The sequence below is a fragment of the Moschus berezovskii genome, chromosome 4 (assembly GCF_049115385.1).
Source record: "Moschus berezovskii isolate FMDL1 chromosome 4, NW_MosBer_1.0, whole genome shotgun sequence".
NCBI lineage: Eukaryota > Metazoa > Chordata > Mammalia > Artiodactyla > Moschidae > Moschus > Moschus berezovskii.
In genome coordinates this window covers 102971583-102984092 of record NC_142463.1, presented here as the reverse complement: position 1 = coordinate 102984092, position 12510 = coordinate 102971583, and the positions used below count along the sequence as shown (strand labels likewise).

The window sequence follows — 12510 nt, the reverse complement described above, 5'->3', positions numbered from 1 at the left end:
GATATGGCAACCACCAGCCACATATGTGACCATTTGAATTAATTTAAAAAGATAGACATACCATTGGGGCTGTTATAAGAAAAAAGCTTAATGAAAATTCTTTTAAGCAGTATTCATAGTTTCAGATACAAAATGATGAACAGTGATTCTTTGTATTGCTACTAATTCTGTCAGTGCCAGCCAGAATTTCTTCAAAAGGATTAGACATAACAGGATAGTATTTTTAAAAAGAATATTTTACTTTTAGATGTTTGAAAGAAAATCATTTCCTCGGGCTCAGTAGCCACGTGTGACTAGTGTCTACTGAACTGAACAGCAGAGGCATAAAATTGCAAAAATTTCTGTTGGTCAGCACTTCCCTGGACATATATCTAGACCACGAACTGCAGCTACGTGCCCTTTAGTGTGGGGCATAGATGTTTGGGTCCCAGGGTGACTGTTCATTTTTGGTGAGTGAATGAATGGATTAAATTCCTTTTAGACAAAATGGGGCAAGAACCCCTTCAGGCACAGGATGTTGGTGTTGGACAAGGGTTTGAGGGAGATGGGAGGAGGGGAGGTAAGAAGAAGGGGTTAGGAAATGATTGAACCGTTCTCGGCCCTGGGGCTGGAAGAGACCTCAGCTGCTGTAGGACACAAGACCCTTGCAGGAAGGTTCCTCATCTAGGTACTCACCCCATGCACGACTGATCCCAACAATGGAAACGTGGGAGGAGCAGGGCTGCCCTGATCCCAAGGAAATCGGGGACCCTCTCCGCACTCAGTGGTGGGAAAACGTTGTCACGCTGGGTCCATGTCACAGTAGGGAAAATTATTACACAGTGGCAGGAAGGAAATAATTCAGGGTTTCTGGAAATAAGTGAGGGGGGCAACCACTTAGTCCGACAGTCTAACACTGTGCAGTTGAAGCCGGCTTACCTTCTGAGGTTTAAACTGGAGCGTTCGTAACAAAGGACCAGTGATGGACTTTTCTCCAGTGTTGGTGCTGCCTTCCCTGCTGGCGAGGGGGCCACCCTGGGGAAAGGAAGAAATCAGAGGCGGATGGCAAAGTGAGTGTAATCTAAGCTGCTGTCTGGAAGGCCCCTGCCAGGGGAGTCACCTTTCTCTTCTGGACCCACTCCTAGGTACAGCTGCAGGGGACGACACGGAGGATGCGAGCACGGAGTTCACCGACAGTATCGAGGAGGAGGCTGCACACAACAGCCACCAGCAAGTAAGTCCGAGCCAGCTCCTGGGGTCCCGGGTGGAGGGCTGAGCCCTCCGGGGACTGGTGGCCTCCTGCAGCCCCCGTGGGCCTGGCACGAGAAGCCGTCTTTGTGCATAAACCACTTCCCTGTCTTCTTCCTGATCTTGCTAAGCTGCCAGCCACCTTTCCAGCCCCCATTCTCACTCCATTTTCCTTTCTAATCCACCTTTTGGCTCCCTGTATCTCGTGCTCCTGCTCCTGCCCCTTCCTGCCCTCCTTTGCCCCTATGTACCATCTATAGCTATAGCTTCAGAAGAAATTTTACTCACAACAAAACCATGGACACTTACCATCTTGGGCTTTTGCAACTGAAACACATCCCAGAAGACAGTCACCAAAGGGCCACTTGGGGAGGTGGCAGGCCTGGCCACTGCTTCAGGAGAGTGCTCTCTGAGGAACTACAAGAGGACTCGAAGGCCTCCAAAACCAGGCTCATTCTCGAGGAAGCCTCACGATATAAAAGAGAACTTTGTTGGGCTCCTGACTGTCTGCTCCAGTGGTGATGAGTCAGTGACCAGCAGATGACACTTCAAAAGCAAGCCCTGGTCAGACCTCAGAACATGGTACCCAAGGCTGAAACACTGTTCTCATTGACCAGCAGTGAAGGCGTAACCAGCATTTTCTCGAGTTCAAGGGTAGAATGTCCTGGACCTCAGTCACCGAGAGGGATCCCATAGCATCCACTGGAATTCCTCTGTGTCTTCACCGAGCCCAGGGACATTTGGCAATCCCGTGTCCTAAAGGGACCGGGCGTGTAGATGTTTCCAGGAGCCAGTGGATCATTGGTATCTGTCGTTCTGCAGAAGCAGCTGGGCGTTTCCAGGGAGAGCTTCCTTGGAGCAGTTGGGAAAACTATGGGGGAAATGAGTCTGCCTCTTCATCTCCTGCACAAGAAAAAGAGGAGGCATGTCTAAGAATCCAGCAGAAAGACCCACGTGAGCAGCACCCAAACCTCACAGGGCTGGGCACAGTCTTTGACTCTTGAGGACAGAAGCAGTGTCTGAAACACCTCCCATTCTCAACACAGTTTCTCCACCTTCTACCAAGACCCCCTTTGTGTTGCTTAGACACACTGGCCCCAACTTCTCCCTTGAGTTCCTGCATGAACTCCACTTCTCTTTTTGCTTGGACAGCTTCTGAGTCCTCCTAACCAATGCTTGTAACTTTATGTGCTCCTTTGCCCCTCTGGGCCTATCCCTCGCCTCGCCTCTCACTCCCTGATTGCACTGAGGATCTTGGGTGGTGGAGAAGGGTCTGCAGGATGTGAAAATATCCACTCTCACACGGAGCTTGACTGGGATGTCAGCTGTCAAGCTGACACTGATGGTTATTAACTTCAGAATATATGAACAGGAGCCAAAGATATGGAAAGAGCCAGATGTGGTCCAAACTAGGCGTGATAGGAGGAGTTCTCCACTCTGATTCTCAGTTATAGGCAAACTGGTTTGTAAAGTCACTTCTTCCTCAACCTTCTTTTTCCTATAGCTGAGTGTGGAGAAACGATCAGACTACATTTGGAGGTCAGTCCAGCCCTGGGATAAATTGTCACATCGGGGCATTTGTACTTCCCTTGCAATGTCTTCCCTATCCCTTGGCATGTGTTCAGTTGCTTCAGTCGTGTCCGACTCTTTGCTACCCCATGGACTGTAGCCTTCCAGGTTCCTCTGTCGATGGGATTCTCCAGGCAAGAATACTGGAGTGGGTTGCCATTTCCTTCTCCAATCACTTGGCCTAGGAGATACTTAATAAATTAGACAAGTATTTATCTGTTGGATGAAAGAATATCTTGGGTAAGCACTGTTTTTCTTTGCATCTCCTTTCCTTGAGAGTCAGTCTTCAGTTCTGGGAAGGAGGTATGTGAAATCACTGTAAACTTTTCTGAGGGTTGTGGGCGTGGTTCTCCTGCTACCAATTACATAAAGCTTGTTTTGTCATAACTGTCTTGTGTCCAGATTCTCAAAAATGTATCTGCTTGTTCCCAGGGAACTGGTCCCTTAAGGTTATGCTCTGAGCTTCTCCCAGTTGTATCCTTGGGAGTAGACCTTATTCTCAACACCAAGCTCCCTTCCTGCCTCAAGCTACACACACTTCCCCTTATAAACATATCCATCCATCTTTATGTTCCTTTTAAGGCAAGAACCAACTTTTGGCCAAAGCATATTGCTCCATCTTTATTTTTGGACTCACCCTCCTCAGGAAGTTTCAGGTCTGGCCATAATGGTAATTTCGCCCAGGTATCTCTCACACAATTCCATTCTCAATCAAATGTAAGGTCTGTAATACCTAGGAAATTCCTGTGAAAGAAACTAATCATCATTGTCTTTCTTCATTTGAACTTTTGCAATAGAGAAAATTAATCAACAGTCACAAATGCAAAGGAGAGAAAGGCAGTGATGAACTTGAAAAAAGGTCATTTTTAATACCCTAATGCTGTCTGGGAACTGAATACATTGTGGGGGGTATGGAGCAATAGGGCTAAAACAAAGCCATTCTATTCAAATAAGAGATCAGGTTCGCACATTGACTTCTGTGGGGCAAATGGAAAACCAGCACACCAAAAAGCTGAATTATACCACGGAAGCAAGAGAACAGAAGAATTAGGAAATGTGAAAAACAACAACAGCAACAGTGATTTATGCAATGTAATTAACAGTAGGACTAAAGGATTCGCACCACTATTGCACACACGGATGCCCTGGGGTTTTGCTTGAGGAAAAACAATAGAAATATTAGCTTTCCATAGATGATAAAGTAAAAAATAAATGCTAGATTCTCAGTTACTTTTCATGAACTTACATTTAAAATTTAAAGACAAAGCAGCCAAAGTAAACTCCCTTGGACGTTGAAATATGAAAAGTCAGATTAGCCTGGGAACAAATCAGATCTCTGTTTTCTCATTTAAAAGTAAGAAATCAGACCAGATAAACCATATGGTCCATTCTGGTATTAACATTCCATGGGTGTTATTTTCCCTTTTTAAAGAAAGCCATTGTATTTAAATCAATAAAAGATAGCATCCATCCAGAAGGCACTTAAAAATTATATGGCATCATTAAAATGAGACATTATTTTTAAGCAGAAGGAACCATTAAGGTCTCCCTGGAGTAGGAAATGCAACCCACTCCAGTATTCTTGCCTGGAAAATTCCATCAAGAGAGAACCCCTGTCTTTGGGGCTCCAAAGAGTCAAACACAAGTGAGCAACTGAGCACCCTTTATTAACAGCAAAGAATAACTGTGTCCATATTCAAGGCTGAGAGCAGTGTTTATTTTAGGTAAGTTAGTTGCAAAGAGTTTATGTAGAAAGATAACGTCACATAACTTAAATGAAAGGTTAGGTCATAAGCTTTCAAAAGTGGTTTTATCCAGTCCTCCTCCTTCATTTTGTCCAAGTGCTTCGGGGCACATGCAGGGATGGCCACCAGTCTAAGCCTGGCAGCAGAGCCATCGAGACATTCTCAGGAGCCTCCCAGATCTCAGGCTTACAGCTGCAGGTGCGATTGGTGCTGGGAAATAAGCACACGTGGGCAGCTTCTCCTTTTTTCATCGAGAGGGCAGAGCTTGCACATCTCTTCACAGCCTCCACTGCTGTGCTACTAAACGCTTTACACATACACGCCATGAATCAACCCCACCATGCAGCTGAAGCCTAGATTTTGGCATGCTGTTAGGAGGTCCAAAGCAACAGTCAGTGGCTTTGAGCCAGGCCAAGCAGGTCTATTAATCACTGATTCATTGGAGCTCCTCTGAGCCCTGTTTTGTTCAATATATTCCTGATCTAACTGAAGGAATCAAGTTTATAATTAATTCTACAAGTCGTTCCTACTCAAGTGGCCACTGCATGATTTATGGAGATGCACATGAATATTTTGATAATGTTGATGATTGTAAGTGGTTCTTTTTAGCCAGAATGAATTTGTGACAGGTACAAGTCACTATAGAGATAAAACATGACCCAGAAATAGCTGTGCAGAGAGGTGGAAAGTTGGAGGTCAAAATCAACCTGAAGTTAAGCAAAACCCCGAAATGCTGCTGCTGAAAGGAAAAAGAAGCCATTATGACACTGGGATATAAGATTAATATTTAACAGGCAAGAAATTCATGTACTAAAATAATTGGTTATACACTAAGTAGATTATCATACTCAGGTTTTGGTTTCTTTAAAGAGCATGATAAAAAAGCTGGAGAGGCGCCAAGACAAACAGTAAAAAAGTTTAAAAGTTAAAAAACTGTTATTTGAGGAAAAACCCATACAGTCTGCTTTTGTTGAAATCTTAAGGAGTAACTTCAAGAGTATCTTCAAAAACCAAAGGTGATGGGAAATTGTTTCTGCTTGTTTTCCTCTCCCTTGCTTAGATCTGCAGAGAGAGCTGGGCTGGGAGCAGCAGCAGCACAGAGTGTTAGACAACAGGGAAGGTGGTTGCTGGACGGGTGACCTCATTTTATTTTTTGAATTTTATTCAACTTTCTGTTTTATATTGGAGTATAGCCAATTAACAATGTTGTAATAGTTTCAGGTGGACAGCGGAAGGACTCAGCCGTACATATACATGTATCCGTTCTCCCCCAAGCCCTCCTCCTATCCCATCCCATCCCATCTAGGTGGCCTCAACTTGAACTTCTCACCAACTATAGATTGTGATTCTCCTGCTGCCAATGAAATCAGTTTCTTTGTCTTACCTGTAACTCCTCCCATACCCTAGTTCTCTGGTTATGACTCCTGAGTGCCCAGATCCTTCCTCATAATCATCCTTGTCAGAGTCTGAGTTACAGGCCCGGCCTCGGGCTTTGAGCTCTGGTGTCTTAGCCATGGTCTTTGCAATCAAGGACTCTAGTGCTGTGGAGCTGATGAAGCCTTTCGTCTTGTGAGAAGGAACTCTGTCCCCCAGAAGGAGAAGACTCAAGAGCATCCGCACTCTCCAGTCCTCTTTAAACCTCATCTGTCTGCATGTGTTTTAAGTTTGTTGTGTGCTTGGGGCTTTTCCTCACCCACCTCTGCAGTTTCTTCCTGCTGCCCGTGGCAAAAATTCTCCTTGCTTGTGTGGTGCGTCCTCTCACCCAAACCAGTCTCCAGGGACCCTGTGGTTGGGAAAGTCCTAGGAGGGAGGTCCCGTTATAAGACTGCCTTGTGCTCTGATGTTCTCCATAGATCCTCTTAGTGAACTAACTTCTTTAAACCCTGGTTTTCTTTCAGCTCATCAAGGTGGCATTGGAGAAAAGCCGGGCAGCTGTGGAGACCCAGAATGTGTCTCTGGCTCCTCCTTCCCTTACAGGAGGGGACAGTAATGGGGGTCTTCAGGAGGACATGCTCCACCTGAGGGCTGAAATTCACCGGCACTTACAGGAGAAGAGGGAAGCCGAGGGGGAACTGAAGGAGCTAAAGGCTCAAATCGAGGAAGCAGGATTCTCCTCTGTGGCCCACATCAGGTAGGACGTGCCCCAGAGAAGAGGAGCCTGCCGATTGAGAGGCTGCTGTAGCCAAGGGACCACATTGCTGCAGCCAAGAATTCGTGCCACCCTGGGGCTTCTTGGTCCACATCCCAGGCTCCATGCATGCATGGTTCTACAGATTCGTAGAAGCGCTAACAAAACTAGATAATGCATGTGTGTGTGTGTACGTGCTCCATGTCTGACTCTTTGTGATGCCATGGACTGTAGCCCACCAGGCTCCTCTGTCCATGGGATTTCCCAGCAAGAATACTGGACTGAGTGCCATTTCCTCCTCCAGGGGATCTTCCCCACCCAGGGATCAAACCCATGTCTCTTGCATCTCCTGCATTGGCAGGTGGATTCTTTACCACTGAGCCACCTGGGAAGCCCTGAATAATGGTGATTATTAATAATTACCATTTTAACTATTCAAATAAATCTGGTCTTAATTCAATATAAAAATGCCCATTATCTGCTATATGTATGATTGTCACAAGTGGAAATCTCCCAGTTGTATGACAGGTATTGCTGTTTTGAATTGACTGGAATGTGTAAGGAATCTCCTGCTACCCAAGATGCTTCCCTGCTGTATGCAGAACCAGAGCAGTCCATGAGGAGAAGGGTTTACACAGAGCCTCCACTCATCTGTCTCTCGGCAGCACAAATCCTTCAATTGTGGAATAACAATTTTAATAATCTCTTCTGCAAATCCCATGGATGGAGGAGCCTGGTAGGCTGCAGTCCGTGGGGTCGCTAAGGGTCGGACACGACTGGGCGACTTCACTTTCACCGTCTGTTTTTTTTACTTTGCAAAAGTGGGAAGTAACTTATTCATTGGTTAGAATGGCACTGCCTTCACTCTTTCCCCTCGCCCTCAAAAGAAGCTTGGAAAAATATGCGGATAGCATAGGGATAATCCACTCACTCATTCGTCCACGAGGTTCACAGTCCTCATGGCCTGCTGTTTAGAACACAGCTGTGCAGATGAACAGCTTCTAATTCATACCCTATAGTTTCCCTGCCTATTGTGTACCACTCAAATGTCCCCGTGTCATAGAATAATATTAATGTTAGTACTTTGATATCTAGCACAGTGTACCTTTTGACTGTTAAGGAACCTCAGGCCTAAAAAGTTCTAGCAAACTTGCTCAAGTTTGCATAATAGTCCATGGCAGGATCCCTGGCTCCCAAATATTAAATCCTAAGCCTTTTCTCCTATATACTTTATCAAACGTTTTTTGAAATACTCTTGCAAGCATCCTTTGTTCTGGTTCTTTTACTCTGAATCATCATGATATTTCTCGTCTTAAGTTCTACTTAAGCTAAAGCTTCAGTTTGATTTAAACATCATTATGCTTTGTTGTGCTATCATGGGTGAGAACAGTACATCTCTTTCGATCCCACAGCTGAATATAGAAGCACTGATACTGTAGAAGATAGACTGTGTAATTCGTAATTCTACGTAATTCTTCTCTTTGGGGGAGATTTTCTTGAGCATTGCTTTTGTTAGTTTGCATTGTGAAAAGAGCAGGGTATTCCCCAAATACAAAGTTATGACATAACATCAAATATTCTTTATACCACACATGTGCCCCTTTCTTTCCCTGTCACACCTCAGTTTTAGTCAAATACCTGTTCCCCTTTTCTCCACTGAGGAAACTCTCACAGTCTCTCTGATTCCTATGTCCCAAACCATGTTCGTCCTTAATTCACTCTAGACAAGCTCTGCTCTATTTCCAAACTTTCGGATTCTGAGAAACGCAGTGTAGAGGCACAGCCAACTGCTGGTCCTTCCGGCTGTGAATTAGCTACTTCCTTTGTCTCTTCTGGTCAGCAGTTCTCAATTCAACGTGCTTAAGAATCACCTGTGGAACTTAAATAAAATGTAGATTCTTAGGCCTTAGCTCTTAAGCTTTTTAAACAAGCACCTCCTAGGAGTCTGCTGTTAGTATTCCTCAGGTCTGCAGCTGATAAGAGCAGAATTATATAACTTCTCAGTTGCAGGCACTGAGCACTGATGAATTTCATGTAAGCATCCAGTGACTCCCCTAAGTCAATGAAGTGAATTGCCTTTTAAAGTCAATTGCCTTATTAAAGCCACATTTTTATTGCTTCCATCCAGTCCTAGTAAAGGATTTGGTGGGAGGAAAGGCTGCAACCAGAATATCTTGGTGAAAATTAGTTGTTGAGCCCATTATATCTTCTCAGCAAATATGAATATTCTATGTGCAGCTGGCACTGTGGAGGCTCTGGGGACACTGGGTGAACAGGACAGACAGAATCCCTGCTCTCATGAAGACGATCTCCTATCACAGGAGCCAGATAGAAAGCAACTGATTAACATAGTACATTTGACTACAATTCTGGCTAGTGTTGTTTGTTTCTTCTGTGTTCCTAGGTCCCAGTGTCTCTCCAGTAGTTGAAAAATGACTGATGATAATTAGTAGAACTGTAGTCTACATGATAATAAATTTCTCCCAGGCAATGTCCTTTTTTATTTTTTATTAACAGTGTAAGTATCCTTGTTTATTCTACAGGCCACTGAAAATTAGAACATGAGGTTGCAAGCATGGGTAAAGACAAGTAGACCATGTGTCTTGAGTCTGAGATTTTTAGTGACAATGCTGCCAAGTATTTATGGGAGTGTGGGGAATCTCCTGCTCTTCCTGAGCCTTGATTTATGGGTGTATAAAATAAGGAATGTTTTAATAGGTCTCTGAGGTCACTTCATGTACTGGGGTGTCTCTGAGTCTCTGATGGACTCAATTGTGGGTTAACCGGGCTCTTAGGAAATGAGGCCAAGACCAGACCCGGCCCCTGACTGTATGTGTTTCTTGCAGGAACACCATGCTGAGCCTTTGCCTTGAGAATGCAGAGCTGAAAGAGCAGATGGGAGAAGCAATGTCTGATGGATGGGAGATTGAGGAAGACAAGGAGAAGGGCGAGGCGATGGTGGAGACTGTGGTTGCCAAAGGGGGTCTGAATGAGAATAGCCTTCAGGCTGAATTCAGAAAGATCCAGGGAAAACTGAAGAATGCCCGCCATATCATCAACCTCCTCAAAGAACAGCTGGTGCTGAGCAGCAAGGAAGGGACTAGGAAGCTTAATCCCGAGCTCCCTGTGCACCTGGCCAAGGAGATCAACAGAATGAACACAGAGCTGGTTTACTCTCCTGGAAAGCACCAATGCCTAGAAGAGGAGGGTGTGACCACAAGGCCGTGCTCCAGACCCCGGAGCCTTGACCTTGGGGCTGCCCTCACAGTGGATGCTCACCAAGTAAGTGTGGGGTTAGATGAAAAGCCCTTGGAGAAAGGCTGGAAATGTCTGTTTTTACCTTAAACAGGTCTGCCCCGTGGGTCAGGAGGTACCATGGGAAGGGCATCTTTGCACCACAAGTAGTGGTGATAATGTTCCTCTAACATCCAGCCTTTAGAAAGGTTTCTTTTACAACATTATCTCATGAATATTACATAAGAAATTAACTTTCTTAAATATTTGAGTGCTTAATTTTCCAGGCAAGACACTAGGCACTGGAAACAGAGACTTCATCTTTGCCCTTCAGATATTCAACATGGTGGGGAAAGATGGCACAAAACCAGATCATTTCCATAGGATGCAATATAGGGCTACATGGGGCTTTAAGGCAGCCAGTCAGTGGTGTGTAATGACATCTCTTACTTATCACTGCTCTGTACATCACAGCTCAGCTCAGGGGTCTGCTCCTGAGCCTCAAAGGAACAGTCAGGATTGTCTAAGGAGAGGGGGCTGAGCTGCTGCTGCTGCTAAGTTGCGTCAGTCATGTCTGACTCTGCGAGACCCCATAGATGGCAGTCCACCAGGCTCCCCCATCCCTGGGATTCTCGAGGCAAGAACACTGGAATGGGTTGCCATTTCCTTCTCCAATGCATGAAAGTGAAAAATGAAAGTGAAGTCCCTCAGGCGTGTCCGACTCTTCACGACCCCATGGATGGCAGCCTACCAGGCTCCTCCGTCCATGGGATTTTCTAGGCAAGAGTACTGGAGTGGGTGCCATTGCCTGCTGAGGATTAAGTAAAATGGGTTGCAGAGGACTCTGAGAGAACAACTGGGTGGGAATTCAGGGAGAGATGAGTGGAGGTTCCCACCCCTTCTCTTTTCAACCCCTGAACAAACATTTGCTGAGGGTTCCTCACAGACTCGGGTGGCACTGTGCTGTGTGCTGTAACAACAGAGATAAACAAAGCATCACCCAGCTCTCCAGGTGCTCAGTCTGGAAGGCAAGTAGCTGCCAAGTGGAGTGAGAAGTGTTACGACAGACACATGGATGAAGTACACAGGGTCCGCAAGGCGAAGCGGCCACCACTGCCTGGGGAGAGCTCAGATGGCCCTGACCCTGTGCTGGCTCTTTTCACAGCTGGATAACCAGCCCCAGACCCATGACCCTGGGCCGCAGTCATAATTTAGCTTCCTGGGATCCACAAAGCACCTGCGTTCCCAATTGGCACAATGCAAACAATGCTATCAAGATCTCCAGGAGAAGCTGCTGATATCAGAAGCCACTGTCTTTGCCCAGGCCAACCAGCTGGAGAAATACAGAGTCATGTTTAGTAAGTCTTAAGTTCAACACCACCTGTCTTCTCCCTGAGAAGCTCATGCTTTGCAGATTTCACTCTTCTTTCCCAGTCTCATGGCCAGTTTAATTCTGACTCTTACCTGAGCATTGTGGAAGTGGATTGTTGTTGTTAGTTAGTCGCTAAATCATGTCCAACTCTTTTACAACTCCATGGATTGTAGCCTGCCGGGCTCTTCTGTCCTTGGGATTTCCCAGGAAAGAACACTGGAGTGGGTTGCCATGTCCTTCTCCAGAGGATCTCCCTGAGCCAGGGCTCGAATCCAAATCACCTGCTTTGGCAGGTGGACTCTTCACTGAGCCACCAGGGAAGCCCATGGAAGTGGATACTTCAATTTGCAGATGGCAGAAACAAATAAATGAATAAAGCAAGTTTGCAGTGACAGCATAGGGAGGAAATGAGCTAACATCTAGCTTCACTGATTTCTGGTACAGTCAACAAACTGCCTTACCTCTCTCAACATATGTTGATTGTTTCTCTTCTGCTCCTCTTTGCACCACATTAGACTCTTCAGAAGTATACCATCGTTGTTGGTCTAGAATCAGTGCTTTCTCATAGAACTTCTGCAGTGACATAACTGTTCTGTACCTACGGCACATGTGGTTATGGAGAACATGAAATGTAGCTAATTCAATTTGGGGATATAAAATTTTATTTAATTTTTATCAGTTTAACATAAAACAGTCACGTTTATAACACTTAACAGAACAGTGCAGATCTTGGTGTCTTTGAAACTCTGAATTAGTTCTGCTCCATTCAAACATTCCCTGAACCCCCATGAACAAAGCATTTGCTAGCTTCCCTGGGGGTGGAGAGTTGATAGTATGCAGTGTTTGACTTAAACATGTCTGGTCCCAGGAAAGCCCGTAAGCTCCCCAAGCTTACCTGGTGGAGAGAGGTCCTGCTGCTGGAGCAGGTGTTTCTTCTCCCACCTCAGTCCAAAGAAGCGTCTATCCCACTCTGGGTCTGACCTCCCCAAGGGCCAGGGTGCATGCTGCTGAGGAAGAGAGTGTATGTGGGAAATTAGATCCTCTGTAGCAGCCCCTGTCTGTTCCCAAGCAGGTGGATCATCGGTGAAGCAGGACAGCAAGCAGGTGCAGGTGGACCTCCAGGACCTGGGCTATGGGACCTGTGGCCGAAGCGAGAATGAGGCCGAGCGGGAGGAGAGCACCAGCCCTGGTGAGAGCTCGGGTGCGGGGCTCGCCCTCCCCAGCTAGGGGCAGCC

The 12510-nt window shown here is 45.9% G+C and overlaps 1 protein-coding gene across 1 annotated transcript in view; it reads left to right on the top strand.

Annotated features, from left to right (window-relative positions):
• The first annotated feature begins 6054 nt into the window (after positions 1–6054).
• Positions 6055–12510, top strand: part of LOC129556737 (myomegalin-like) — a 631881-nt gene continuing 625425 nt past the window's right edge. Inside the window, 6 exon segments of the mRNA XM_088835003.1 lie at positions 6055–6110; positions 6247–6289; positions 6440–6672; positions 9516–9951; positions 11069–11261; positions 12348–12464. Coding sequence (XP_088691129.1) covers positions 6055–6110; positions 6247–6289; positions 6440–6672; positions 9516–9951; positions 11069–11261; positions 12348–12464 — 1078 coding nt within the window.